The sequence below is a fragment of the Xenopus tropicalis genome, chromosome 7, assembly GCF_000004195.4.
Source record: "Xenopus tropicalis strain Nigerian chromosome 7, UCB_Xtro_10.0, whole genome shotgun sequence".
In the NCBI taxonomy this organism is placed as follows: Eukaryota; Metazoa; Chordata; class Amphibia; order Anura; family Pipidae; genus Xenopus; species Xenopus tropicalis.
This window is the reverse complement of record NC_030683.2, coordinates 131,292,874-131,320,856: the sequence shown is the minus strand read 5'-3', so window position 1 is coordinate 131,320,856 and position 27,983 is coordinate 131,292,874. Positions and strand designations below refer to the sequence as shown.

At 52.5% G+C, this 27,983-nt stretch overlaps 2 protein-coding genes across 5 annotated transcripts; both read left to right on the top strand.

The window, feature by feature from the left end:
* The first annotated feature begins 7,557 nt into the window (after window positions 1–7,557).
* LOC116412400 (protein-arginine deiminase type-1-like) lies at window positions 7,558–13,199 on the top strand. Its single transcript, XM_031906586.1, has 5 exons — window positions 7,558–8,422; window positions 10,443–10,623; window positions 10,823–10,892; window positions 12,417–12,569; window positions 13,123–13,199. Exons 1-5 carry the CDS (start codon window positions 8,334–8,336, stop codon window positions 13,197–13,199), a joined length of 570 nt encoding a protein of 189 aa, XP_031762446.1. The 5' UTR covers window positions 7,558–8,333.
* Window positions 12,789–27,356, top strand: LOC105946182 (protein-arginine deiminase type-1-like). Of its 4 annotated transcripts, XM_031905645.1 has the most exons (12): window positions 12,789–13,240; window positions 13,325–13,450; window positions 14,822–14,985; window positions 16,654–16,745; window positions 18,647–18,758; window positions 19,000–19,107; window positions 21,760–21,914; window positions 22,057–22,228; window positions 22,963–23,056; window positions 23,361–23,437; window positions 24,944–25,075; window positions 25,299–27,354. In XM_031905645.1, exons 1-12 carry the CDS (start codon window positions 13,219–13,221, stop codon window positions 25,530–25,532), a joined length of 1,488 nt encoding a protein of 495 aa, XP_031761505.1. In that variant the 5' UTR covers window positions 12,789–13,218; the 3' UTR covers window positions 25,533–27,354. The 4 variants fall into 4 exon arrangements, with proteins under 4 accessions (XP_031761505.1, XP_031761506.1, XP_031761507.1 ...); XM_031905646.1 differs by lacking the exon at window positions 19,000–19,107; XM_031905647.1 differs by lacking the exons at window positions 22,963–23,056; window positions 23,361–23,437 and having other exon boundaries at window positions 25,299–27,356.
* The last annotated feature ends 627 nt before the right edge of the window (window positions 27,357–27,983 follow it).

Here is a 27,983-nt window from a genome sequence, read left to right as displayed (position 1 = left end):
GAAGTCCCCCCCCCCCCCAGCTCACAGGCCCATGGGAATTATAGGGGGGGGGCCTTTGCATATTACAGCCGCCAATCAGCACTTTAAAGGGGAAATTAAACTTGATTTAATGTTATGTTGCTCGGGGGGGGATTGGCCCCCGGGGGCCGGGACTGAATGCTCCGCAGCACGGAAAGCTGGTTTAGCCGGGGGCCCCCCTTCATTCTGCATCACCCCAACTGCAAATACAGGATCAGCAGGAACAGGCAGGGAGGGGCCGGGGGGGACACAGGGGGACATGGGGGGGATACGGGGGGATACAGGGGACATGAGGGGGATACGGGGGATACAGGGGGACATGGGGGGATACAGGGGGACATGGGGGGGATACGGGGGGACACAGGGGGACATGGGGGGGATACGGGGGGGATACGGGGGATACAGGGGGACATGAGGGGGATACGGGGGGGATACGGGGGATACAGGGGGATACGGGGGATACAGGGGGACATGGGGGGTATACGGGGGATACAGGGGGACATGAGGGAGATACGGGGGGATACAGGGGGACATGGGGGGGATACGGGGGGGATACGGGGGATACAGGGGGACATGAGGGGGATACGGGGGGGATACGGTGGATACAGGGGGATACGGGGGATACAGGGGGACATGGGGGGTATACGGGGGATACAGGGGGACATGAGGGAGATACGGGGGGGATACAGGGGGACATGGGGGGGATACGGGGGGGATACGGGGGGGATACGGGGGATACAGGGGGACATGGGGGGGATACGGGGGATACGGGGGATACAGGGGGATACGGGGGATACAGGGGGACATGGGGGGGATACGGGGGATACAGGGGGACATGAGGGGGATACGGGGGATACAGGGGGACATGAGGGGGATACGGGGGGGATACGGGGGATACAGGGGGACATGGGGGGGATACGGGGGATACAGGGGGACATGAGGGGGATACGGGGGGGATACGGGGGATACAGGGGGACATGAGGGGGATACGGGGGATACAGGGGGACATGAGGGGGATACGGGGGACACAGGGGGACATGGGGGGATACGGGGGGATACAGGGGGACATGAGGGGGATACAGGGGATACAGGGGGACATGAGGGGGATACGGGGGATACAGGGGGACATGAGGGGGATACGGGGGGGATACAGGGGGACATGGGGGGGATACGGGGGGGGGACATGAGGGGGATACGGGGGGGATACAGGGGGACATGGGGGGGATACGGGGGGGATACGGGGGATACAGGGGGACATGGGGGGGATACGGGGGATACAGGGGGATACGGGGGATACAGGGGGACATGGGGGGGATACGGGGGATACAGGGGGACATGAGGGGGATACGGGGGGGATACGGGGGATACAGGGGGACATGAGGGGGATACGGGGGGATACGGGGGATACAGGGGGACATGGGGGGGATACAGGGGGACATGGGGGGGATACGGGGGATACAGGGGGACATGGGGGGGATACGGGGGGGATACGGGGGATACAGGGGGACATGGGGGGGATACGGGTGGGATACAGGGGGACATGGGGGGGATACGGGGGATACAGGGGGACATGGGGGGGATACGAGGGATACAGGGGGATACGGGGGATACAGGGGGACATGGGGGTATACGGGGGATACAGGGGGACATGGGGGGGATACGGGGGGGATACAGGGGGACATGAGGGGGATACGGGGGGATACGGGGGATACAGGGGGACATGGGGGGATACAGAGGGACATGGGGGGGATACGGGGGATACAGGGGGACATGAGGGGGATACAGGGGGACATGGGGGGATACGGGGGGGATACGGGGGGGATACGGGGGATACAGGGGACATGGGGGGGATACGGGGGGATACGGGGGATACAGGGGGACATGGGGGGGATACGGGGGGGATACGGGGGATACAGGGGGACATGAGGGGGGATACGGGGGATACAGGGGGGATACAGGGGGACATGAGGGGGATACGGGGGGGGATACAGGGGGGGATACGGGGGATACAGGGGGACATGAGGGGGATACGGGGGGGATACAGGGGACATGGGGGGGATACGGGGGATACAGGGGGACATGGGGGGGATACGGGGGATACAGGGGGATACGGGGGATACAGGGGGACATGGGGGGGGATACGGGGGATACAGGGGGACATGAGGGGATACGGGGGGGATACGGGGATACAGGGACATGGGGGGATACGGGGGATACAGGGGGACATGGGGGGATACGGGGGGGATACGGGGATACAGGGGGACATGGGGGGATACGGGGGGGATACGGGGATACAGGGGGACATGGGGGGATACGGGGGGGATACAGGGGGACATGGGGGGGATACGGGGGATACAGGGGGACATGGGGATACGGGGGATACAGGGGGATACGGGGGATACAGGGGGACATGGGGGGTATACGGGGGATACAGGGGGACATGGGGGGGATACGGGGGGGGGGGGATACGGGGGGGATACGGGGGATACAGGGGGACATGGGGGGGATACGGGGGGATACGGGGGATACAGGGGGACATGGGGGGATGGGGGATACAGGGGGACATGGGGGGATACGGGGGATACAGGGGGACATGAGGGGGATAAGGGGGATACAGGGGGACATGGGGGGGATACGGGGGGGATACGGGGGGATACGGGGATACAGGGGGACATGAGGGGGATACAGGGGACATGGGGGGGATACGGGGGGATACAGGGGGACATGGGGGGATACGGGGGGGATACGGGGGATACAGTGGGACATGAGGGGGATACGGGGGATACAGGGGGGATACGGGGGGATACAGGGGGACATGAGGGGGATACGGGGGGGATACGGGGGATACAGGGGGACATGGGGGGGATACGGGGGGATACAGGGGGACATGGGGGGATACGGGGGGATACAGGGGGACATGGGGGGATATGGGGGATACGGGGGGATACAGGGGGATATGGGGGATACAGGGGGACATGGGGGGGATACGGGGGATACAGGGGGACATGGGGGACATACGGGGGATACAGGGGGGATACGGGGGGATACGGGGGATACAGGGGGACATGGGGGGGGATACGGGGGGATACAGGGGGATACGGGGGATACAGGGGGACATGGGGGGGATACGGGGGATACAGGGGGACATGGGGGACATGGGGGGGGATACAGGGGGACATGGGGGGGATACGGGGGGGATACAGGGGGACATGGGGGGCATACGGGGGGATACGGGTGCTTGCTGGGCCCCCCCCAGAGAAAAAGTCATGTATTGCCCAATATAAAACTCCCAACAAAGGGTTACAGGTTGAGTAATTTTGGCTTTTCTTATCCTTCTGCCTACCCTACAGGGGGTCTCTTCCCCCCCCCAATACAAGGGGCCCTTCCCTAAAGCCTATGATTTCATAAAGGGCCAAGTGGCCCCTGTGCAGTTGAGCGGATTTGGGTGCAGACTGGGTGCCCCCCACCTGCTCGGCGCAGACAATAGGCAGGTAATTACGGTAATGACTGTAGGCAGGTAATTACGGTAGTGATTAGCATAACAGGGCCGGCCCCTAATTAGTGCCTTTGATGTGGGAATGAGTGGGGCCCCTGTGTGGGGCAAATGTGGCCCCTGGCAAGGAATGCAGAGATTCTCTTATTATTATTATCTCCGGGGAGTTGGGGGGAACCTGCGGCTTTGCTCACAGCCTGGCAAGCACAGGGTTAACCTGGGGGGATCATTGGAAACTCCCTGTATATTATGGGATGTCGTTGTTTGTTTCTGAACCCGAATTAAAGTCCATATTAACCCCATATCCTCCCAATAGAATGTCCAGCCTAGGAGTTGTATTATTTGCTGCACTCGATAGGCCACTGTAACTTCTCCAGCTTCGTTAGTGGTTATTAATTATCCATAAACTGAATAAGAATAAACTGAAATAGACAGAGAGCCAATCAGCACTGGGGGGAGGAGGGGGAGACATTGGGGGCCCCTGAGCGACTCTGTGGGGCCCTCACACACATTAATCACAGGCTGAGAGGGAAGGGACAGGCCATGAATCACATGGGGTCCCATCAATCTGATCTGTCGGCCCCATACACTTGTACAATCTCTTTCACTTTCTGGGGACTGACAGACTCCCTTTGGCCTTTCATGTGCTCCTGCCCCGCAGGGGGGCCCCTGAGTAAGATGGAGTAGGGCCCCCTGTCCCATCCATCATGGCCTCAGTCTTCTCTAAGGGAGTCTGTTCATTTCATTGGCCCGCCCCTCTCTGCAGGACTCTCCTTCCCATCAGCCCCTGTGCTGCTCTGGGCTCCGGTCATGTGACCAGGTCTGTGTGCCCAGAACATTCCTTCCCTATGGGGGGAGCTGCCATATCACTTCCATTACAGTATGGGGGGGGGGGCTGTATGTGAGCCCCCCCTTGTTCTGCTGAGAGAGGGAACTCATGGGGCCGGAGGGGATGAATCACATGGGGGGGGGGGGCAGTTTAGATAAACATTTACATTAGAAGAGATTTATGGCCCCATCACTGGGGGAGACACCAGTATTCCTGTCAGCCAGAGTGGCCATGTTATTGGCCAGTAAGAGGGCAGCCGGGGTTTTTTTTGGGGGGGAGATTAATTGCCTGCACCCTAAAGCCATTCAGCCTGATGATAAAAATGTACATCCCCCCCCCCCAAAAAAAATTTTCCACTTCATTAGTTGCCTAATGGGAAATAAAATGATATGAAGCCTCATTCACTTACCCAGGGGGGGGTTCCTGCCTGACCGTGGGAAAGAGAGCAGCCCAGGAGCAGGAAGTACAGAGAATCAGAGCTCTGTACCTGGGTAAGTACTGGGGGGAGATTGGATTCACTTACCCAGGGGGAGGTTCCTGCCTGACCATGGGAAAGAGAGCAGCCCAGGAGCAGGAAGTACAGAGAATCAGAGCTCTGTACCTGGGTAAGTACTGGGGGGAGATTGGATTCACTTACCCAGGGGGAGGTTCCTGTCTGACCATGGGAAAGAGAGCAGCCCAGGAGCAGGAAGTACAGAGAATCAGAGCTCTGTACCTGGGTAAGTACTGGGGGGAGATTGGATTCACTTACCCAGGGGGAGGTTCCTGTCTGACCATGGGAAAGAGAGCAGCCCAGGAGCAGGAAGTACAGAGAATCAGAGCTCTGTACCTGGGTAAGTACTGGGGGGAGATTGGATTCACTTACCCAGGGGGGGGTTCCTGTCTGACCATGGGAAAGAGAGCAGCCCAGGAGCAGGAAGTACAGAGAATCAGAGCTCTGTACCTGGGTAAGTACTGGGGGGAGATTGGATTCACTTACCCGGGGGGGGGGTTCCTGTCTGACCATGGGAAAGAGAGCAGCCCAGGAGCAGGAAGTACAGAGAATCAGAGCTCTGTACCTGGGTAAGTACTGGGGGGAGATTGGATTCACTTACCCAGGGGGAGGTTCCTGCCTGACCATGGGAAAGAGAGCAGCCCAGGAGCAGGAAGTACAGAGAATCAATCATAATAAATTGGATTAATGCTGATCTATAATAAGACTCCTATTGAGTCTCACAAACCCCCTGCCCCCAGCTCAGACTGAGTGTGAGTGTCGTCCCTCTGTCCCTTTAGTTTGCCAGGGGCCGGGGGGGGGGCTGTGGGACAAGGGCCAGTTGGTGAGCGCTGGGGCACGGAGAGGGGTCAACAGATTCCCTGACTTTCCCAAAAGGACAATGAGACTTTGTGGATCCAATTAAATAGAAAAGGTTCAGATTCACCTGGTTGCACTTGGGGGGGGGGGGGGGGTTCAGGTAACAGAAATGTCCCCAAGCTGTTAGTATGGGGGTAAGTGCAAACCTGTGGAGCAAAATTTACCCCTTTACCTCCCCCTCAAAGGTCTTACAGTGAGGGAAATGTGCCCCCCCCCCCCTAGGTTTCTGTATCTTTGCTTCCTTATTGCCCCTGGGAGGGGGGGGGGGGTTACAGTATCAAAAACTTCTTTACACATTGCCCAGACATGTGGTACATCCAACAGTGCTCTGCTGCCACCTGCTGGCCGGACTCAGGAACTACAAGGCTGGATTTGTCTCTATGGAGAGAAGGTGAGGGAATTCTCTGCAGCTTTCAAATGGGGGTCACTGACCCCGGCAGCCAAACCCTATTGCTCTGTGAGGCTCCAGTTTTATTGTTACTTTTTATTCCTTATCTTTCTATTCAGCCCCTCCCATATTCATATACCAGCCTCTCATCCAAACCACTCCCTGGTTGCTATGGTAACTTGCGTTTTTGTGAAACAGCCGCAAAAAAATGTCAAATTGAACTGGAAATTGCACTTTACGTCTGACACTTGCGCCATAATTGTGTCCCTGAACCCTAAAGTACAGGGCAAAACGCGGTGCAGGGTTTCTACCCAGAATTCCAGGCAAATGTGCAGTTTGCATATGCAAATCAGCATGTCTGGGAAGGACCAGTTTGGCCTCTCCCCGTGTGTAATGCACACAAACCCCCATGCAACTGCTTCATAAACACTTTGTTTATTGGTCTGCATCCCCATTGGCTTTGCTTTCTATACAATACGTTGTGTTTTTGTTATGTTTGGCCCCTATGTGGGAGGGGCATATGGCGCTGTCACCCTATGGTATATAAGCAATAGAATCAACCTGTTTTTATGTTTTAAAATAATTGCACTGAATTCAGTTTCTCTAAGTTCTGCCAATGTTTCCGACCTTTCTAACAAGGGGGAAAGAAAAGTCACCCAATAAGGATTCAGCTAAAGTGTCGCCCCAAGCTTAAAGTGCCAGAGCAGGACTGGAGTTTTATAGGGAGCAGCCAGACAGGGCTGTGATTGGTTGGCCTGTATGCATGTTTAATAGGGAACAGGCGGAGACTAGAGCAAACAGGCAGGGGAAAGAAGGATATTGTGAGTCGCTCCCTAAGCTCAGTGACATCAGCCAAGAGCAGACTGAGCATGTGCAGTAGTTGGGCAAAAGATGGAGAGCTACTGTGGGCATCTTCAGGGGCATGGGGCTTTATTTCTATAGAGCGTTGGTGGCTTTGGGCTGGTACAGGGGCCCAAACACACAGCTAAACATTTCTACCCATATTCTTTGTTTGGCTTTAGTTGCCCTTTAAGGCCTATTGCACATTTGCTGTTCTCCCCACCATGGGGCAGTCAGTGACAGGAAGTGACAGGAAGTGACAGGGAGGGAAGGTTTCTGCAAGAAGAAAAATAAATGAACTGGGTGGCACTTAGCAGTTTGAATTTACACCCTCGGGTGGACTTTGTTCTGAGTGAGTAGAACTGGACTGTACTATTCAGCCTACGGGGGGGGGGGGGGGCTGTACCAAGGGGCAATACAGGGAGAGATGGGCAAATCTGGCTGTTACAGTTACCCCCCCATGGGGTTTGTTGCCCATAAGATAGAGCTGAGACAGAGGAAACAAAACCCAGTTACCACTGAAATAAATGGAATCTCAGCGCTGATTAAACCTGCGCAACTGGATTGGGTTCAGTACCGGGGGGGGGGGGGGCAGTGTCCCTTTAAGAACAGCGAGTCTCTTATGGTTCTGCTGAGCCGGTACCGGCAGGGACACAGCCCAACCCACACACTGTACCGCCGTCTGCAGAGAGGCTGAGCCACTGATACCCCCCCAGGGGGCAGCAAGGAGGGACTCACAGCCCCGGCAATATAAGGAGAGGCTGAGCCACTGATACCCCAGGAGGGCAGGAAGGAGGGACTCAATATAAGGAGAGGCTGAGCCACTGATACCCCAGGAGGGCAGGAAGGAGGGACTCAATATAAGGAGAGGCTGAGCCACTGATACCCCAGGAGGGCAGGAAGGAGGGACTCAATATAAGGAGAGGCTGAGCCACTGATACCCCAGGAAGGCAGGAAGGAGGGACTCAATATAAGGAGAGGCTGAGCCACTGATACCCCAGGAGGGCAGGAAGGAGGGACTCAATATAAGGAGAGGCTGAGCCACTGATACCCCAGGAGGGCAGGAAGGAGGGACTCAATATAAGGAGAGGCTGAGCCACTGATACCCCAGGAGGGCAGGAAGGAGGGACTCAATATAAGGAGAGGCTGAGCCACTGATACCCCAGGAGGGCAGGAAGGAGGGACTCTATATAAGGAGAGGCTGAGCCACTGATACCCCAGGAGGGCAGGAAGGAGGGACTCTATATAAGGAGAGGCTGAGCCACTGATACCCCAGGAGGGCAGGAAGGAGGGACTCTATATAAGGAGAGGCTAAGCCACTGATACCCCAGGAGGGCAGCAGGGGGTACCAGCCAATCAGCAGGAGGAGAGACGGGCACTATACGGGCACTATAGGGGAATATAGAGGAGAATCATGGCCCAGAGATCTATAGCAACTTCCTATCGGGCCCCCACCTATGATGTGTGTGTGGTTGGCCAAGAGCTGACACTCGATATTTACAGGTAAGTGCTATGGGGGGGGGGGGGATTGGGGGGCACTTTCCTTGCACAATGTCTGTCTCCTTTGGGCTGGGGCAGAACAGTCTAATAACCCTGTGTCACATAAGAGCCCATTGAACTACAGCTCCCACAATCCATCTCCAGCCTCTAGTTGGGCTCCTTAGATTTCTAATATAATAGAAATTTTACCCAGCATGCATCAGGGCTGCCTAGAGAACACATTGCCCCCCTACCTATAATTATTATATTCCAGAGCATTTTACAGTTGGTCTTTATTTTCTCTGTGTGTTTTTATTGAATATTTGCTGTTGCAGTCTCTCTCCCCTGGAGGAATATAACTTGATATCTTGTATCCAGGGTCTGTGACCCCGGCAACCACATATCCTTCTGAGACTCTATTTATATTATTTATATGTATTACCTTTTTTATTCCTAAGTCCCTCTCCTTTTTTTTTCAGTTCCTCAGACTCTAGCCTGGTTGCTAGGATAACTGGGACCCTAGCAACCAGCCTAGGCAACTAAAGTTGACATTATAAATAAATATACTGTATCTCCCTGTATAACTGAATTATTGGGTTATTTAGTGTAAGAAGCCTTAGAGTTGGCACCGACTGTAATTACAGAGTAAGCCCCTGGCGCCCCCCCCCCGCCCCCCCCAGATTCACCGTCTCTTCCAATTGTTTCTCTGCAAAATAATAAACTGAGTGTTCAGCCCCCCCCCCCCCGGGGCACAATCTGGGGCCTTTGTTGGGCTCAGAGATTCTGAAATTCAGCAACAGGTTCCAACCTGCCCGGCAAGTTATTAAGGCAAATCTGTACCGGGGGGGCTCCATATGTACCGTACCCCCCAATTCTGTTACCCCCCCCAAGTTACCCACCGGCCCCTGTCTCCCCCACTGTGTTACCCGCCGGCCCCTGTCCCCCCCACTGTGTTACCCACCGGCCCCTGTCTCCCCCACTGTGTTACCCGCCGGCCCCTGTCTCCCCCACTGTGTTACCCGCCGGCCCCTGTCTCCCCCACTGTGTTACCCCCCGGCCCCTGTCTCCCCCACTGTGTTACCCACCGGCCCCTGTCTCCCCCACTGTGTTACCCCCCGGCCCCTGTCTCCCCCACTGTGTTACCCACCGACCCCTGTCTCCCCCATTGTGTTACCCACCGGCCCCTGTCTCCCCCACTGTGTTACCCACCGGCCCCTGTCTCCCCCACTGTGTTACCCACTGGCCCCTGTCTCCCCCACTGTGTTACCCACCGACCCCTGTCTCCCCCACTGTGTTACCCACCGGCCCCTGTCTCCCCCACTGTGTTACCCACCGGCCCCTGTCTCCCCCACTGTGTTACCCGCCGGCCCCTGTCTCCCCCACTGTGTTACCCACTGGCCCCTGTCTCCCCCACTGTGTTACCCACCGACCCCTGTCTCCCCCACTGTGTTACCCACCGGCCCCTGTCTCCCCCACTGTGTTACCCACCGGCCCCTGTCTCCCCCACTGTGTTACCCACCGGCCCCTGTCTCCCCCACTGTGTTACCCACTGGCCCCTGTCTCCCCCCAGCTCTGATTCTCTGTACGTATTCAGGGGGGGACCTTAGTTGGCCTAATGTACTGTAAATGGACCCAGGTTTCACCTAAAGTGACTTCCCATTAGTGCCCCCCCAGCAGTAGATACTGATGTAAGAAGAGGGTCAATCGAGTACAGCAGAGCAGGAGTAAATAAGCACAGGGCTGACTCACAGTCGGGGGGTTTCCGGGCACCGGAGGAGACAGGGGGTATTTAGTGACGGGCAGAACTTACTGACCCGGTGGATTTACAGGAGTCGTAAAGATCCCGGGGGGATAGAGTTTCCTATTGGCAGGACTGGGGGGGAATTCAGAGACTGCAATAAACTGTCTGTTGCTTTAAAAAGGGTTTGAGCTGCCATGCAATTGGTCTTTGTTATAAAATATATATAAATCTGCTCTGTGATTGGCTGGCACAAGGGCACGTAGGCCACACCCACCCATAAACACTAACATTTTGTCTTGGAAGGGAAGTTCCTGGAGGGGCTGAGTATTTCGAGGTTCTGGGGACCCCCCCAATAGATGTGACTCTCATCTGCCCCTCAAACCAAGCGGAGAAGCCTCAGAAAGGAGTCAAACTGCCCCTCAACCAATCAGCTGGCATCGTGGTTTCCCCCCGCAGAGTCAGCGCGGCCCTGTATGACATGAAGGTGAGGGGCAGTCTGGGCATTAGTGGTGCCAGTGCCCCCGAGAGGGGGCTTTAATGGGCACAATGGGGCACCTAACAACATATGTACAAACCCCATGTAAATACCCTGCAAGGATGGTACCCAGAGCCGCCAGGTACCAATGGCTGTGCCAGGGGGCATCGACCTGCAGCAACCTGATTGGCTCCTGTTTCATTCCCAGGTCAGAGTCTCCTATTATGGGAGGAAAGGGAACGGCGTGGGCACCGCGCTATTGTACCTGACCTGTGTCTGTGAGTACTGATACTACTGGTACTACTCCTACTACTGATACTACTCCTACTACTGGTACTACTGATACTACTGGTACTACTCCTACTACTGGTACTACTCCTACTACTGGTACCACTGATACTACTCCTACTACTGGTACTACTGATACTACTCCTACTACTGGTACTACTCCTACTACTGGTACTACTGATACTACTCCTACTACTGATACTACTCCTACTACTGATACTACTGGTACTACTGATACTACTCATACTACTGGTACTACTCATACTACTGGTACTACTGATACTACTGGTACTACTGATACTACTGATACTACTCCTACTACTGGTACTACTCATACTACTGGTACTACTGATACTACTCCTACTACTGATACTACTGGTACTACTCATACTACTGGTACTACTGATACTACTGGTACTACTCATACTACTGATAGTACTGGTACTACTGATACTACTCATACTACTGGTACTACTCACACTACTGATACTTCTGATAGTACTGGTACTACTCATACTACTTATAGTACTGGTACTACTGATACTACTCATACTACTGATACTACTCATACTACTGATACTTCTGATAGTACTGGTACTACTCATACTACTGATAGTACTCATTCTACTCATACTATTGATACTACTGATACTACGCATACTATTGATACTACTCCTACTACTCATACTATTGATACTACTCATACTACTACTACTACTACTACTGATACTACTCATACTACTGATACTTCTGATAGTACTGGTACTACTCATACTACTGATAGTACTCATTCTACTCATACTATTGATACTACTGATACTACGCATACTATTGATACTACTCCTACTACTCATACTATTGATACTACTCATACTACTACTACTACTACTACTGATACTACTCATACTACTGATACTTCTGATAGTACTGGTACTACTCATACTACTGATAGTACTCATTCTACTCATACTATTGATACTACTGATACTACTCATACTACTGATACTACTCATACTACTGATACTTCTGATAGTACTGGTACTACTCATACTACTGATAGTACTCATTCTACTCATACTATTGATACTACTGATACTACGCATACTATTGATACTACTCCTACTACTCATACTATTGATACTACTCATACTACTACTACTACTACTGATACTACTAATACTACTCATACTACTGAAACTACTCATACTTCCTATACTCTCCATGGGGGCGGGGCAAAGGGGACACACTTCCTTCCCTGTGGCTGTATCGACTTTTGGGCAGTTTAGTTTGTTGCCCCCAACTGTGAGTTAATGTATAACCCTGCCCCCCCATCACATGAGACTATGAACCATAGGGCCCCATAGAGATTATATTGCCCCCATCCCCACTGGGGGCAGCCTTGCCAATGTCAGTTTAGCTTTACAGCACTGCAGTATGGAGAGAAGGGGGGCGGAGTTAATTAGACTAGAGATTCATTTAATTACTTGTTTCCAATGGATCTGGATCCACTTTAGGGGTCTCTTTGGATGTGGATGTGAAGCGCGTCGGAACCGTCAGTCGGGGGGTGAAGGATAAGGTAAGTGAAAGCAGTCTCTCTGCTTGTCTCTCGCTCTGTGTCTCACTGTCTCTATCTTTCTCTACCTCTCTCTATGTCTCTATCTCTCCCTGTCTCTCTCTGTCCCCGTCTCTCTCTATCTCTCCCTGTCTCTCTCTGTCCCCGTCTCTCTCTATCTCTCCCCCTCTCTCTCTCTTTCTATCTCTCCCTGTCTCTCTGTCCGCATCTCTCTATCTCTCCCTGTCTCTCTATCTCTCCCTGTCTCTCTATCTCTCCCTGTCTCTCTCTGTCCCCGTCTCTTTCTATCTCTCCCTGTCTCTCTGTCCGCATCTCTCTATCTCTCCCTGTCTCTCTATCTCTCCCTGTCTCTCTCTCTCTATCTCTGACTGTCTCTCGCGCTCTCTCTACACAAGGCCGCAGCTCTAGACATGCAATAAGGAATGTAGAAGGTTCACTTGGGGCCCCTGGGGCTCAGGGAATACATCTGAATACAGAGACAGACAGGCCGAGAGTGTAACGAGAGCCTATTGGCTATAAATGAGAGAGACTCCCCGCATACCTACGTCCTTATATGGACAAATCTACCTGAGAATAAAGACAGTAACCATAGCAACCTGCCAATTAGATTTGTTTGTTCATTTGTTTCTATTGTGAGACTGTTCCAGGGGACATGGGAGTGGGGGCCACAGGGGACCGGGGCGATACTATTGGCCAACTGCGACCGAGACCGACCCGTCCCTAATGGAACAGACAGTGCGGATATGGGGGCGCCCAACGCTGCAGGTACTGGTACCCCTAATAGTGACCCCCTGATATAATGATCTGCATTATCAACTTCACTGGAACCAACTGCTCCTCCCCCCACAGATATTAAAGATCTGTCTCCAATGGTTCTATCAGCCGAGGGCCCCGAGGAGATCTTTGAGGGCCACAATCTGATCCTGTCAATTTCCCCAACCCATGCAACCAAACTGCGGGTCTATTGCAAGCGAAGTAAGTACTGGGGGGCCCTTGGGAAACCACTTAGTAATTGGGTAACCCTTACCCGGGGGGGGGGTCCTGTCTGACCATGGGAAAGAGAGCAGCCCAGGAGCAGGAAGTACAGAGAATCAGAGCTCTCTACCTGGGTAAGTACTGGGGGAGATTGGATTCACTTACCCAGGGGGGGTTCCTGCCTGACCATGGGAAAGAGAGCAGCCCAGGAGCAGGAAGTACAGAGAATCAGAGCTCTGTACCTGGGTAAGTACTGGGGGGAGATTGGATTCACTTACCCAGGGGGAGGTTCCTGTCTGACCATGGGAAAGAGAGCAGCCCAGGAGCAGGAAGTACAGAGAATCAGAGCTCTGTACCTGGGTAAGTACTGGGGGGAGATTGGATTCACTTACCCAGGGGGAGGTTCCTGTCTGACCATGGGAAAGAGAGCAGCCCAGAAGCAGGAAGTACAGAGAATCAGAGCTCTGTACCTGGGTAAGTACTGGGGGAGATTGGATTCACTTACCCAGGGGGGGGTTCCTGCCTGACCATGGGAAAGAGAGCAGCCCAGGAGCAGGAAGTACAGAGAATCAGAGCTCTGTACCTGGGTAAGTACTGGGGGGAGATTGGATTCACTTACCCAGGGGGAGGTTCCTGTCTGACCATGGGAAAGAGAGCAGCCCAGGAGCAGGAAGTACAGAGAATCAGAGCTCTGTACCTGGGTAAGTACTGGGGGGAGATTGGATTCACTTACCCAGGGGGAGGTTCCTGTCTGACCATGGGAAAGAGAGCAGCCCAGGAGCAGGAAGTACAGAGAATCAGAGCTTTGTACCTGGGTAAGTACTGGGGGGAGATTGGATTCACTTACCCAGGGGGAGGTTCCTGTCTGACCATGGGAAAGAGAGCAGCCCAGGAGCAGGAAGTACAGAGAATCAGAGCTCTGTACCTGGGTAAGTACTGGGGGGAGATTGGATTCACTTACCCAGGGGGGAGTTCCTGCCTGACCATGGGAAAGAGAGCAGCCCAGGAGCAGGAAGTACAGAGAATCAGAACTCTGTACCTGGGTAAGTACTGGGGGGAGATTGGATTCACTTACCCAGGGGGAGGTTCCTGCCTGACCATGGGAAAGAGAGCAGCCCAGGAGCAGGAAGTACAGAGAATCAGAGCTCTGTACCTGGGTAAGTACTGGGGGGAGATTGGATTCACTTACCCAGGGGGAGGTTCCTGCCTGACCATGGGAAAGAGAGCAGCCCAGGAGCAGGAATCACAGAGCCTGTTACACTCTACTAGTACTTTTATACAAGGGGAATTTAGTTTATAATACTGGGCAGATGGGGGGGAATTGAATGCTCGACATGTAAGACGGACACTGTCGTGTTGTACTGGTTCTAGAGTCCGATTACCTTCTTGTCTTGGGAGGAACCAACCTGTCCCATGAAGTAGAGAAAGGGAACAGTCAGGAGATGGGATTCTATGTCGAAGGCCTGGACTTCCCTGACGCCGACTTCTCTGGACTCGTCCACATAAACCTGTCCTTCTGCAGATCTTCTGACTCAGTAAGTTATTATATTCCCTGATCCGTAGGTAAGTGGCCATTTACTGAATATACAGTATGTACCAACACTCACTGAGAGCTGTAGTTAGACAATAGCAGGAGAGGCAAAGATTGAAGATTAATAAATAAAGGGAATTCCCTGGCAGCCCTGGCGATACATGCACACCTATATACAGAGCTCTGACTCTCTGTACTTCCTGCTCCTGGGCTGCTCTCTTTCCCATGGTCAGGCAGGAACCCCCCCCTGGGTAAGTGAATCCAGTCTCCCCCCAGTACTTACCCAGGTACAGAGCTCTGATTCTCTGTACTTCCTGCTCCTGGGCTGCTCTCTTTCCCATGGTCAGGCAGGAACCTCCCCCCGGGTAAGTGAATCCAATCTCCCCCCAGTACTTACCCAGGTACAGAGCTCTGATTCTCTGTACTTCCTGCTCCTGGGCTGCTCTCTTTCCCATGGTCAGACAGGAACCCCCCCCCTGGGTAAGTGAATCCAATCTCCCCCCAGTACTTACCCAGGTACAGAGCTCTGATTCTCTGTACTTCCTGCTCCTGGGCTGCTCTCTTTCCCATGGTCAGACAGGAACCCCCCCCTGGGTAAGTGAATCCAATCTCCCCCCAGTACTTACCCAGGTACAGAGCTCTGATTCTCTGTACTTCCTGCTCCTGGGCTGCTCTCTTTCCCATGGTCAGGCAGGAACCTCCCCCTGGGTAAGTGAATCCAATCTCCCCCCAGTACTTACCCAGGTACAGAGCTCTGATTCTCTGTACTTCCTGCTCCTGGGCTGCTCTCTTTCCCATGGTCAGGCAGGAACCTCCCCCTGGGTAAGTGAATCCAATCTCCCCCCAGTACTTACCCAGGTACAGAGCTCTGATTCTCTGTACTTCCTGCTCCTGGGCTGCTCTCTTTCCCATGGTAAGGCAGGAACCTCCCCCCGGGTAAGTGAATCCAATCTCCCCCCAGTACTTACCCAGGTGCAGAGCTCTGATTCTCTGTACTTCCTGCTCCTGGGCTGCTCTCTTTCCCATGGTCAGGCAGGAACCTCCCCCCGGGTAAGTGAATCCAATCTCCCCCCAGTACTTACCCAGGTACAGAGCTCTGATTCTCTGTACTTCCTGCTCCTGGGCTGCTCTCTTTCCCATGGTCAGGTAGGAACCTCCCCCTGGGTAAGTGAATCCAATCTCCCCCCAGTACTTACCCAGGTACAGAGCTCTGATTCTCTGTACTTCCTGCTCCTGGGCTGCTCTCTTTCCCATGGTAAGGCAGGAACCTTCCCCCGGGTAAGTGAATCCAATCTCCCCCCAGTACTTACCCAGGTACAGAGCTCTGATTCTCTGTACTTCCTGCTCCTGGGCTGCTCTCTTTCCCATGGTCAGGCAGGAACCTCCCCCTGGGTAAGTGAATCCAATCTCCCCCCAGTACTTACCCAGGTACAGAGCTCTGATTCTCTGTACTTCCTGCTCCTGGGCTGCTCTCTTTCCCATGGTCAGGCAGGAACCCCCCCCCCCCTGGGTAAGTGAATCCAATCTCCCCCCAGTACTTACCCAGGTACAGAGCTCTGATTCTCTGTACTTCCTGCTCCTGGGCTGCTCTCTTTCCCATGGTCAGGCAGGAACCTCCCCCTGGGTAAGTCAGTACAATGTTGGCACACTTGCCCATCTCTGTTTCCCACAGACTGAAATATTTGCTGACAGAGTGGCATTTAGGGTGGCACCGTGGATTATGACTCCCAACACCCAGAAGCCCCTGGAGGTCTACGTTTGCAGGTAACAAGGGGGGGGGGGCATCTATTAAGTGTTTATTTCAGTCACTCTCTGCAAATAGAGCGCCATAAAACCCGACACTTTATCTGCCCCCGAACATGAGCGAGAGACCCACCAATCAGCTTTCTTGTTCAGGGGCTGAATTGATGGGCAGGGGTGCTGGGCTCCCCCATCTCTATACACATATATATAGGGAATAGGGGCAGCCAGTCATGTTTAATAGAGTTCAATAGTCTTCTACTGCCCCCTGGTGCCTATAAACATACACTGCAGGCAGCCTGTCTGTATTTGCCCAAGGTGAGAGCTGGCAGTGGGCAGGGCCCGCCCCTCTCTGTACCCAGCTTGTTGGGCGCCAGAGGTTTCTAAATATAATAGGAATGTTTATTCTGAGCGCAGCGAGGCACTTAGTCATGTGACTGAGCAAACACTCCGCCTCCGCACAGCGCAACCGTCTCCCAAATACCAATGGGCCGAGGCAGAACCTGCCCAACGCCTGCTGTTAACCCTATAGTTTCCCATCATATAATGACATAGGCTCCTATTGGCGCTCTGATTCTCTGTACTTCCTGCTCCTGGGCTGCTCTCTTTCCCATGGTCAGACTGGAACCTCCCCCTGGGTAAGTGAATCCAATCTCCCCCCAGTACTTACCCAGGTACAGAGCTCTGATTCTCTGTACTTCCTGCTCCTGGGCTGCTCTCTTTCCCATGGTCAGACAGGAACCTCCCCCTGGGTAAGTGAATCCAATCTCCCCCCAGTACTTACCCAGGTACAGAGCTCTGATTCTCTGTACTTCCTGCTCCTGGGCTGCTCTCTTTCCCATGGTCAGGCAGGAACCTCCCCCTGGGTAAGTGAATCCAATCTCCCCCCAGTACTTACCCAGGTACAGAGCTCTGATTCTCTGTACTTCCTGCTCCTGGGCTGCTCTCTTTCCCATGGTCAGGCAGGAACCTCCCCCTGGGTAAGTGAATCCAATCTCCCCCCAGTACTTACCCAGGTACAGAGCTCTGATTCTCTGTACTTCCTGCTCCTGGGCTGCTCTCTTTCCCATGGTCAGGCTGGAACCTCCCCCTGGGTAAGTGAATCCAATCTCCCCCCAGTACTTACCCAGGTACAGAGCTCTGATTCTCTGTACTTCCTGCTCCTGGGCTGCTCTCTTTCCCATGGTCAGGCAGGAACCTCCCCCTGGGTAAGTGAATCCAATCTCCCCCAGTACTTACCCAGGTACAGAGCTCTGATTCTCTGTACTTCCTGCTCCTGGGCTGCTCTCTTTCCCATGGTCAGGCAGGAACCTCCCCCTGGGTAAGTGAATTCAATCTCCCCCCAGTACTTACCCAGGTACAGAGCTCTGATTCTCTGTACTTCCTGCTCCTGGGCTGCTCTCTTTCCCATGGTCAGGCTGGAACCTCCCCCTGGGTAAGTGAATCCAATCTCCCCCCAGTACTTACCCAGGTACAGAGCTCTGATTCTCTGTACTTCCTGCTCCTGGGCTGCTCTCTTTCCCATGGTCAGGCAGGAACCTCCCCCTGGGTAAGTGAATCCAATCTCCCCCCAGTACTTACCCAGGTACAGAGCTCTGATTCTCTGTACTTCCTGCTCCTGGGCTCATAGTAATGTGATGGGGGGGGGGGGGCAAAATCAGGGGGGTAACTACAGAGGAAACAGACCCGGGAGCCCAGGAGTTATAGGGTCCAGATTACTTATATGATATTTTGGGGCCCTAAATTAAAATTGCTGGGGGGCCCAGTAACATCTAGTTATGCCACCGGGCAATATATTTTTGCAGGGGGGCCCCGCCGCTGGGTACCCCCCTTTCCTTCCATGTTGAGTTGAATGAGACATTCAATTGTTTCCCCAACTTATTTATTCTTCCCCCCCCTGGGGGGGGGGGGGGTTGTTGCTCCAGTGTGCAGGGCAATAAGAAATTCCTAAAGGAGCTGAAGGATTTGGTGCAAAAGGCCAAGTGCAAGCTGAATATCTGCCCCGACGTGGAGAATAGGGGAGACCGATGGATTCAGGTAGGAATAACTGCCCCCCTCATTGTCTCTATAGCCCCCATCAGCCTCTGGACTAATCCCATGATCTGTATCTTTAGTGACACAAATCAGTTTAATCAATGAGTAACATTGTATCACTCACAGGTAGCCCCGCCCCTTCCCTATTCACACTTCCTCTCCCTGAATCCCAGAGCCCCATACCAGTCCCTGGCAGTGCCCACTCGTGGGTAAATGTTCCCTTTTCTCCCCCCCCCCCCCCCAGGATGAGATGGAGTTCGGATACACAGAGGCTCCGCACAGGCGCTTCCCGGTGGTTCTGGACTCCCCGCGGGACGGGGAACTGGATTTCCTCCCTTTCAAAAAGATTCTGGTAATGGAAATCCTGTTGGACTTGGGGGGCCCTAGGGGGGCTCTTTGGCTTCTCAAGGCCAATTAGAGTAGTGGGTCCAGTGGTTCCGGAGCAATGGACTCTTTCAGTTTTGGCAACTTTTCAATTGGTCTTCATTATTTATTTGTTATAGTTTTTGAATTATTTGCCTTTCTCTTCAGACTCTTTGCAGCTTTCAAATGGGGGTCACTGACACTGTTCCCTCTAAGCTGTGCGCGTGTGCGCGCGCACACGACTTTCCGAACCCGCGCACACAAATTAAAATAGCGCGCACAAAAATTAAATTTTTGCCTAAAATGATTTTTGCCTTTGGAAATAACTCAGACGTCTCCTCGGTCTCCCGCCCTCGTTACCCCGGCAACAGGTACTTCTGGCTCCTGTCCGGTGCTGAACGTGCTCCTTGCGCGCACCCCCCCCAGACGTCCGTGCGTGGGCAAGTACGCGCGCAGGTACGCACGGACACTCTACACATTGCACCGGACAAGAGCCAGAAGTACCTGTTGCCGGGGTAACGAGGGCGGGAGACCGAGGAGACGTCTGAGTTATTTCCAAAGGCATTGCGCTGTGGGAAGTGCTGGATGGCACGTCATGAGGACCAGGTAGGTGTATACAAGTATGTACAGCACAGTTACACTGCCATCCCAGCTAACATGGAGATTCTGCTTTGGTAGTGCTGGCTCAGCAGCAAACAAATCAATGGGGGATTAATAACTTTGGCATCAGGCTTCATTTTTACCAGCCAGGGGGCAACGGTAGTTGGAGATGTGGCATAGGCACACAATGTATAGTGAAGGTCCTTCACTGAAGGAATGCTAGGTGAGGGTAAGGTTGGGGGAAAGACAAAGTCTTGTCCTGATTTCTAAATGTGTAAATCCTTATAGGCAGTTTTCGCCCCAGCAGCTCAGTTTTCATAAGGCCGGGCAGGTTTCAATCCTAGACACAACAGACAGGTCCTGGGCAGAGAGAGGTGAGAAAAGGTAAAACTGGGACTAATTAAGAGCTTAAATTGGTCATCCAGGGGCTAAGTTTAAGGGTATTACAGCCAATATACCAGCCAATGCTGGAGCCAGTATTACTTATACCACAGTTAAATACAACAATGTGCCTTGCCCTTCACCCAGGGAAAAAAAAAAAATCACAACTCTTTCTTCATTAAATTATGACGTAAATCAGTTTTTCATGGACACTCACCCCACTGATCCATTCCAAATTCAATTTGTACTAAGTCCAGCATCAAGAATTATTTTGCCCTAGTAACTACTGTTGTAGTACTGTGGTGGGACTTGGTGGTGAGGAATGGTCTGCTTTTGACTGTACAGCAATAGCACAATGTGACTTTGACTTTGGAATTGAACATATCCGATCTCTTTGTTTAAAGTACAAACAATTTCTTCAGGAGGAAAGTGTCATTATTCAACAATACAATGACTTTAAATTCCTTGTTGCAGAAAAAATCAAAAGCAATCTGATAAACAGCTTTCCAGATATGACGAAATTTTCATTTCAGAATGATCAATTTGCAGAATTAGCAAAATTGATGGACATTGGTGCCACATTCTTAGCTTCGAGTGCAGATTGTGAGCGTGGTTTTAGTTTAATGAACAATCTGAAAACGAAGCAAAGGAACCGTTTACAGTTAGAACATTTGGAAATGCTGATGCGTATTAAGAGTAACCTTCAAAATGGAGGCACGATAGATCTTGACAGAATTTATTCAGACTGGATAAATATGAAAGATCGCAGAGAAAAACTGTGAAAACTAAATTACTCTTAGTTTCGAAATGCTACCTATAAAATATAATTACACGTTATTAATAGGTATAGCATTTAACAATGAAACTTGTTTGAATAAACAGTGTTATTGATAACTGAAATAACATCGTGTTTTTGTAACTTGATTTAGACAAACTGAAAGACCTGCGCAAAAATGCCCATAACTGAACTCCAACAAACATTCTGTAGCGCACAAAAATTTAATCTTGCTTTAAAATGCGCACGGATGATATTTTTTGCGCACACAGCCTATAAAAAATTAGAGGGAACGTTGGTCACTGACCCCGGCAGCCAAACCCTATTGCTCTGTGAGGCTCCAGTTTTATTGTTATTGTTACTTTTTATTCCTTATCTTTCTATTCAGCCCCTCCCCTATTCATATACCAGTCCCTCATCCAAACCACTCCCTGGTTGCTAAGGTAATTTGGACCCTAGCAACACTTTCCAGCTTTCAAATGGGGGTCACTGACCCCGGCAGCCAAACCCTATTGCTCTGTGAGGCTCCAGTTTTATTGTTATTGTTACTTTTTATTCCTTATCTTTCTATTCAGCCCCTCCCCTATTTATATATCAGACTCTCACTCAAACCACTCCCTGGTTGCTAAGGTAAATAGGACCCTAGCAACCAGATTGCTGCTGAAACTCCCAGCAGATGACACACTGGGGGCCTTCGTTTATTCTGTGGGGCCCCCTTTTACTTACTAGGAGAACCCACCCCCGAGCAGCCAGTAGTCCAATAGTAATAATTGGGGCCCTGCTGACTTCATAGTATGGGGCCCCATGATTACTGACGGTGGCCCAGAAGGGCAAGTTTTTGGAGATGGGCCAAATGCCCCATTTCTTTGTGTTTTTCTGCCCCAGGGCCCGGATTTCGGGTACGTGAAAATTCAAGTGGAGCAAAGGGACAGCGTCAGTGACTTGGACTCCTTTGGGAACCTGGAAGTGAGCCCCCCAGTGGCGGTGAAAGGAAAGAATTACCCTCTGGGAAGGATCCTGATTGGAAGCCATTTGCCCCAGTAAGTTACCTGCAAAGCAACATGGGTAATGTGCAGGGGGGTCTCATACCCCTCTGGGGGGCAGCTATTGGTCAGATCAGGCCCATGGTGAGATCACATGATCTGTCATTACCCTGTGTAATTAGTGAATTTGATTTGTCAGAGACATTGAACCCCCCAACCCGCAGCCAATCAAACCTCGCAGGATGAATAAGGCGGTGCGGGACTTCCTCTCTGCTCAGCTGGTACAGTCTCCCGTGGAGCTCTACTCCGATTGGTTGATGGTGGGACACATAGATGAATTCATGTCTTTTGTACCCGTCCCCAACAAAAAGGTGAATGGAAAAATAATAAGCGAGTACTATAGAGAGTGCAGTGACTTACCCAGGGGGGGGGTTCCTGTCTGACCATGGGAAAGAGAGCAGCCCAGGAGCAGGAAGTACAGAGAATCAGAGCTCTGTACCTGGGTAAGTACTGGGGGGAGATTGGATTCATTTACCCAGGGGGGGTTCCTGCCTGACCATGGGAAAGAGAGCAGCCCAGGAGCAGGAAGTACAGAGAATCAGAGCTCTGTACCTGGGTAAGTACTGGGGGAGATTGGATTCACTTACCCGGGGGGGGGTTCCTGCCTGACCATGGGAAAGAGAGCAGCCCAGGAGCAGGAAGTACAGAGAATCAGAGCTCTGTACCTGGGTAAGTACTGGGGGGAGATTGGATTCACTTACCCAGGGGGAGGTTCCTGTCTGACCATGGGAAAGAGAGCAGCCCAGGAGCAGGAAGTACAGAGAATCAGAGCTCTGTACCTGGGTAAGTACTGGGGGGAGATTGGATTCACTTACCCAGGGGGAGGTTCCTGTCTGACCATGGGAAAGAGAGCAGCCCAGGAGCAGGAAGTACAGAGAATCAGAGCTCTGTACCTGGGTAAGTACTGGGGGGGTGGGTTGGATTAACTTACCCAGAAAAATATTGTAGTAGTGAAAGTTGATGCAAGACACATAGTTATTTTGGGTTGTGGTTGGTCCATCTTTCTGTCCAGAAGGTGTCTGTGTGACTCTGTATCTCCCCCCAGGGGTTCCGGCTGCTGCTGGCGAGTCCCAGGATGTGCCTGGAGCTGTTCAGGGAGAAGCAGAATGAAGGATACGGAGGAGCCATCATGTTTGAAGGTACAAATGAATTATACACATACACCTCCCGAATTGGGGGGGCGGCACTTACTGGGGGTCCTTCATGTAAACTCCCTGTAACTATGGAGCATTCAGTAAAGTAATCTTCCCTATGGCCGGTCCTGCTTGTAGCAAGAAGAACCCCCGGCGCTATCCAATAAGGACATATAATATATATATATATATATAAGGTTTCCATGGATACAGAACATAACAGTATCAGGACCAACCCCTGCCCCCCATACTGTTTGTATTGAGATGTCGATTGCTCGACTGCTGTATCTGATGCCTTTGGACCCTACAGGGTTAAGTACAGAGCCGCACACCATCGAGAAGCTTCTCTCAAATGAAAAGTTACTAAGGGATTCCACCTACACCCAGGTAAGTAGGTAACATTGCAGTGGGCTCCAGTCCTTGTTACCATAGAGATAATGTATTTAAAAGGGTAAATTGTCTTAGGATCAAACCAGGGCTCAAAATCTGCCCCCCCCCCCCCCCCCGGTAAGTGACTCCAATCTCCCCCCAGTACTTACCCAGGTACAGAGCTCTGATTCTCTGTACTTCCTGCTCCTGGGCTGCTCTCTTTCCCATGGTCAGGCAGGAACCCCCCCTGGGTAAGTGAATCCAATCTCCCCCCAGTACTTACCCAGGTACAGAGCTCTGATTCTCTGTACTTCCCGCTCCTGGGCTGCTCTCTTTCCCATGGTCAGGCAGGAACCTCCCCCTGGGTAAGTGAATCCAATCTCCCCCCAGTACTTACGCAGGTACAGAGCTCTGATTCTCTGTACTTCCTGCTCCTGGGCTGCTCTCTTTCCCATGGTCAGGCAGGAACCCCCCCCTGGGTAAGTGAATCCAATCTCCCCCCAGTACTTACCCAGGTACAGAGCTCTGATTCTCTGTACTTCCTGCTCCTGGGCTGCTCTCTTTCCCATGGTCAGGCAGGAACCTCCCCCTGGGTAAGTGAATCCAATCTCCCCCCAGTACTTACCCAGGTACAGAGCTCTGATTCTCTGTACTTCCTGCTCCTGGGCTGCTCTCTTTCCCATGGTCAGGCAGGAACCCCCCCTGGGTAAGTGAATCCAATCTCCCCCCAGTACTTACCCAGGTACAGAGCTCTGATTCTCTGTACTTCCTGCTCCTGGGCTGCTCTCTTTCCCATGGTCAGGCAGGAACCTCCCCCTGGGTAAGTGAATCCAATCTCCCCCCAGTACTTACCCAGGTACAGAGCTCTGATTCTCTGTACTTCCTGCTCCTGGGCTGCTCTCTTTCCCATGGTCAGGCAGGACCCCCCCCCCCCCTGGGTAAGTGAATCCAATCTCCCCCCAGTACTTACCCAGGTACAGAGCTCTGATTCTCTGTACTTCCTGCTCCTGGGCTGCTCTCTTTCCCATGGTCAGGCAGGAACCTCCCCCTGGGTAAGTGAATCCAATCTCCCCCAGTACTTACCCAGGTACAGAGCTCTGATTCTCTGTACTTCCTGCTCCTGGGCTGCTCTCTTTCCCATGGTCAGACAGAAACTACCCCCTGGGTAAGTGAATCCAATCTCCCCCCAGTACTTACCCAGGTACAGAGCTCTGATTCTCTGTACTTCCTGCTCCTGGGCTGCTCTCTTTCCCATGGTCAGGCAGGAACCTCCCCCTGGGTAAGTGAATCCAATCTCCCCCCAGTACTTACCCAGGTACAGAGCTCTGATTCTCTGTACTTCCTGCTCCTGGGCTGCTCTCTTTCCCATGGTCAGACAGGAACCCCCCCCCTGGGTAAGTGAATCCAATCTCCCCCAGTACTTACCCAGGTACAGAGCTCTGATTCTCTGTACTTCCTGCTCCTGGGCTGCTCTCTTTCCCATGGTCAGACAGAAACTACCCCCATCCCATCATTCTGCTCCAGGGCTGCATTGACCGAAACAGACAGATCCTGAAGGAGGAGCTGGGACTCTCGGAGGGAGACATCACAGACATCCCCGCGCTCTTTACTCTCCTTCCCTATTACAATAAAGCGGAAGCCTTTTACCCCAACATGGTGAGTACTGTAACGGGGGGCGGAGCCATGAGTTGTGTGCCAGGATTATAGGAATATAATAGATAATTGATGGCTTTTGATATAACTATCATTATATACTGTACTTATTCTCCCTTCTTCTAGTTTAGTCTGTCTCAGGCCCCATCGCCCAGCAGTGCAGTAACAGTATGGCAGCTCCTCCCAAACTCACTCAATGACCATTTTTTTTACCTTGTTCCTGCAGGTGAACATGTTGGTTCTGGGGCAATATCTGGCCATTCCCAAGCCATTCGGACCCCTCATAGATGGGAGGTGCTGCTTGGAGCAGAAAGTGTGTTCTTTGCTGGAGCCTCAGGGGTTAATCTGCACCTTCCTCGATGACTTTGCCACCTACCACCAGAACGCAGGGAACGTGCACTGTGGCACCAACGTGATCCGGAAGCCTTTCCCTCAGAAATGGTGGCACTGCCTTCCTTAGGCGCGACTTATTGCCCCTCTCTGGGGCAGTTGGGCCATACAGGCATCGCCATGGGGGGGCACTGCTCATATTCACTAATTAAAGAGACACAAACAGTGTCGGAATCTTGTACTGAACCTTTTGGCCAATTGGGCAAGGAATAAGTAGCTCCAGCTGCACCACTCTTCAACCTGCAGCCCTCTGATTGGTGCCCAGCTACTCCCAGCACCCTCTACTGCTCATACTGTACCACTTGGCCCGGGTACTTTGGGCACTTACCCATACACCTACTGATGCTCCTACTGTTTGTATTACAATTTCACTCTGATCATGTGACCATGCATGGCCTGGGCTACGGCCAATAGGGGGTCTGCTTTATTTCTATATAAAAATAGCTTTGAGACCCCTTTCTATGGGAGGGGCCCATCTCCTGGTTGTCTGTGGCCCCATGTGAAAGTCCAAGCAGTCCGGCCAAAAGTCAAGATTATAGCCCTCCACAAGTCTGGTTTCCCCTTAGGAATAATTTCCAAAAAGTCAAAGGGCCAATGGGCATCTGGCGAAGGACATGGAGATGTTGGGCACCATTGGTGAAAGAGGTGGAGACACTGCGCACCATTGGTGAAGGACATGGAGACACTGGGCACCATTGGTGAAGGAGATGGAGACACTGGGCACCATTGGTGAAGGAGATGGAGACACTGGGCACCATTGGTGAAGGAGATGGAGGCACTGGGCACCATTGGTGAAGGAGATGGAGACACTGGGCACCATTGGTGAAGGAGATGGAGACACTGGGCACCATTGGTGAAGGACATGGAGACATTGAGCACCATTGGTGAAGGACATGGAGACACTGGGCAACATTGGTGAAGGACATGGAGACACTGGGCACCATTGGTGAAGGAGATGGAGGCACTGGGCACCATTGGTGAAGGACATGGAGACACTGGGCAACATTGGTGAAGGACATGGAGACACTGGGCACCATTGGTGAAGGAGATGGAGGCACTGGGCACCATTGGGGAAGGACATGGAGACACTGGGCACCATTGGTGAAGGAGATGGAGGGACTGGGCACCATTGGTGAAGGAGATGGAGACACTGGGCACCATTGGTGAAGGAGATGGAGGGACTGGGCACCATTGGTGAAGGAGATGGAGGGACTGGGCACCATTGGTGAAGGAGATGGAGGGACTGGGCACCATTGGTGAAGGAGATGGAGGGACTGGGCACCATTGGTGAAGGAGATGGAGACACTGGGCACCATTGGTGAAGGAGATGGAGGGACTGGGCACCATTGGTGAAGGAGATGGAGGGACTGGGCACCATTGGTGAAGGAGATGGAGGGACTGGGCACCATTGGTGAAGGAGATGGAGGGACTGGGCACCATTGGTGAAGGAGATGGAGGGACTGGGCACCATTGGTGAAGGAGATGGAGGGACTGGGCACCATTGGTGAAGGAGATGGAGGGACTGGGCACCATTGGCCAGACAAACTTGCAGATGATCCCCAGGACACAGACCAACTGTGAGACGTGGGGGTGTTTGTACCCAGATAACAAGATATTACAGGTCACACCTGCCCCCTCCCCCACAGCGAGACTCGGCATTGGCTTCTGCTCATAGGCTGCCGAGTTGCCCCCATAGTCCAGTTAAAAACGGCCAAGGGAAAGGCAGTGGCAGTTACAGTGAGTGCAGGTACATCCCTTCCACCTTATTAGCAGGGATTCCTACTTACTGTATATAGTGCAGCTGTGTGTGCTGCCTACTCCCAGGCATTGTAGGGAGTTGTAGTTCAGTGGTATCCCTGCTGCTTTTATGAATTAAAATAGAGTGCAGCCAACACTGTAACATTTGGTTTCTTTTTTTATTCAAGAGCGTGTGCTTATTTATATACCTGTAACGTGCTGCCATCTAGTGGCCATACACAGACTGAACACCTGCACCATTGGTTCCCACTCCCCAATACCCATTCATCCCTCATTCTCACTGGGTTTATAGTTATGTGTAACTGTCACTGTGTCTGTCCCTTTCCCTTCCCTGCACTGCTGGTTCTGACTCCTGATACAACTCCCCAATACCCATTCATCCCTCATTCTCACTGGGTTTATAGTTATGTGTAACTGTCACTGTGTCTGTCCCTTTCCCTTCTCTGCACTGCTGGTTCTGACTCCTGATACAACTCCCCAATATCCATTCATCCCTCATTCTCACTGGGTTTATAGTTATGTGTAACTGTCACTGTGTCTGTCCCTTTCCCTTCCCTGCACTGCTGGTTCTGACTCCTGATACAACTCCCCAATATCCATTCATCCCTCATTCTCACTGGGTTTATAGTTATGTGTAACTGTCACTGTGTCTGTCCTTTTCCCTTCCCTGCACTGCTGGTTCTGACTCCTGATACAACTCCCCAATATCCATTCATCCCTCATTCTCACTGGGTTTATAGTTATGTGTAACTGTCACTGTCTG

Coding starts and splice junctions, on each gene's coding strand:
- LOC116412400 (XM_031906586.1), top strand. CDS start 8,334: ATGGCCCAGAGATCTATAGCAACTTCCTATCGGGCCCCCACCTATGAT. Junction 10,893..12,416: donor ATTGTACCTGACCTGTGTCT/GTGAGTACTGAT, acceptor GATCCACTTTAG/GGGTCTCTTTGGATGTGGAT. Junction 12,570..13,122: donor CTATGTCTCTATCTCTCCCT/GTCTCTCTCTGT, acceptor AGACTGTTCCAG/GGGACATGGGAGTGGGGGCC.
- LOC105946182 (XM_031905645.1), top strand. CDS start 13,219: ATGGGGGCGCCCAACGCTGCAG. Junction 16,746..18,646: donor CTGGAGGTCTACGTTTGCAG/GTAACAAGGGGG, acceptor TTGTTGCTCCAG/TGTGCAGGGCAATAAGAAAT. Junction 25,076..25,298: donor AAGCCTTTTACCCCAACATG/GTGAGTACTGTA, acceptor TTGTTCCTGCAG/GTGAACATGTTGGTTCTGGG.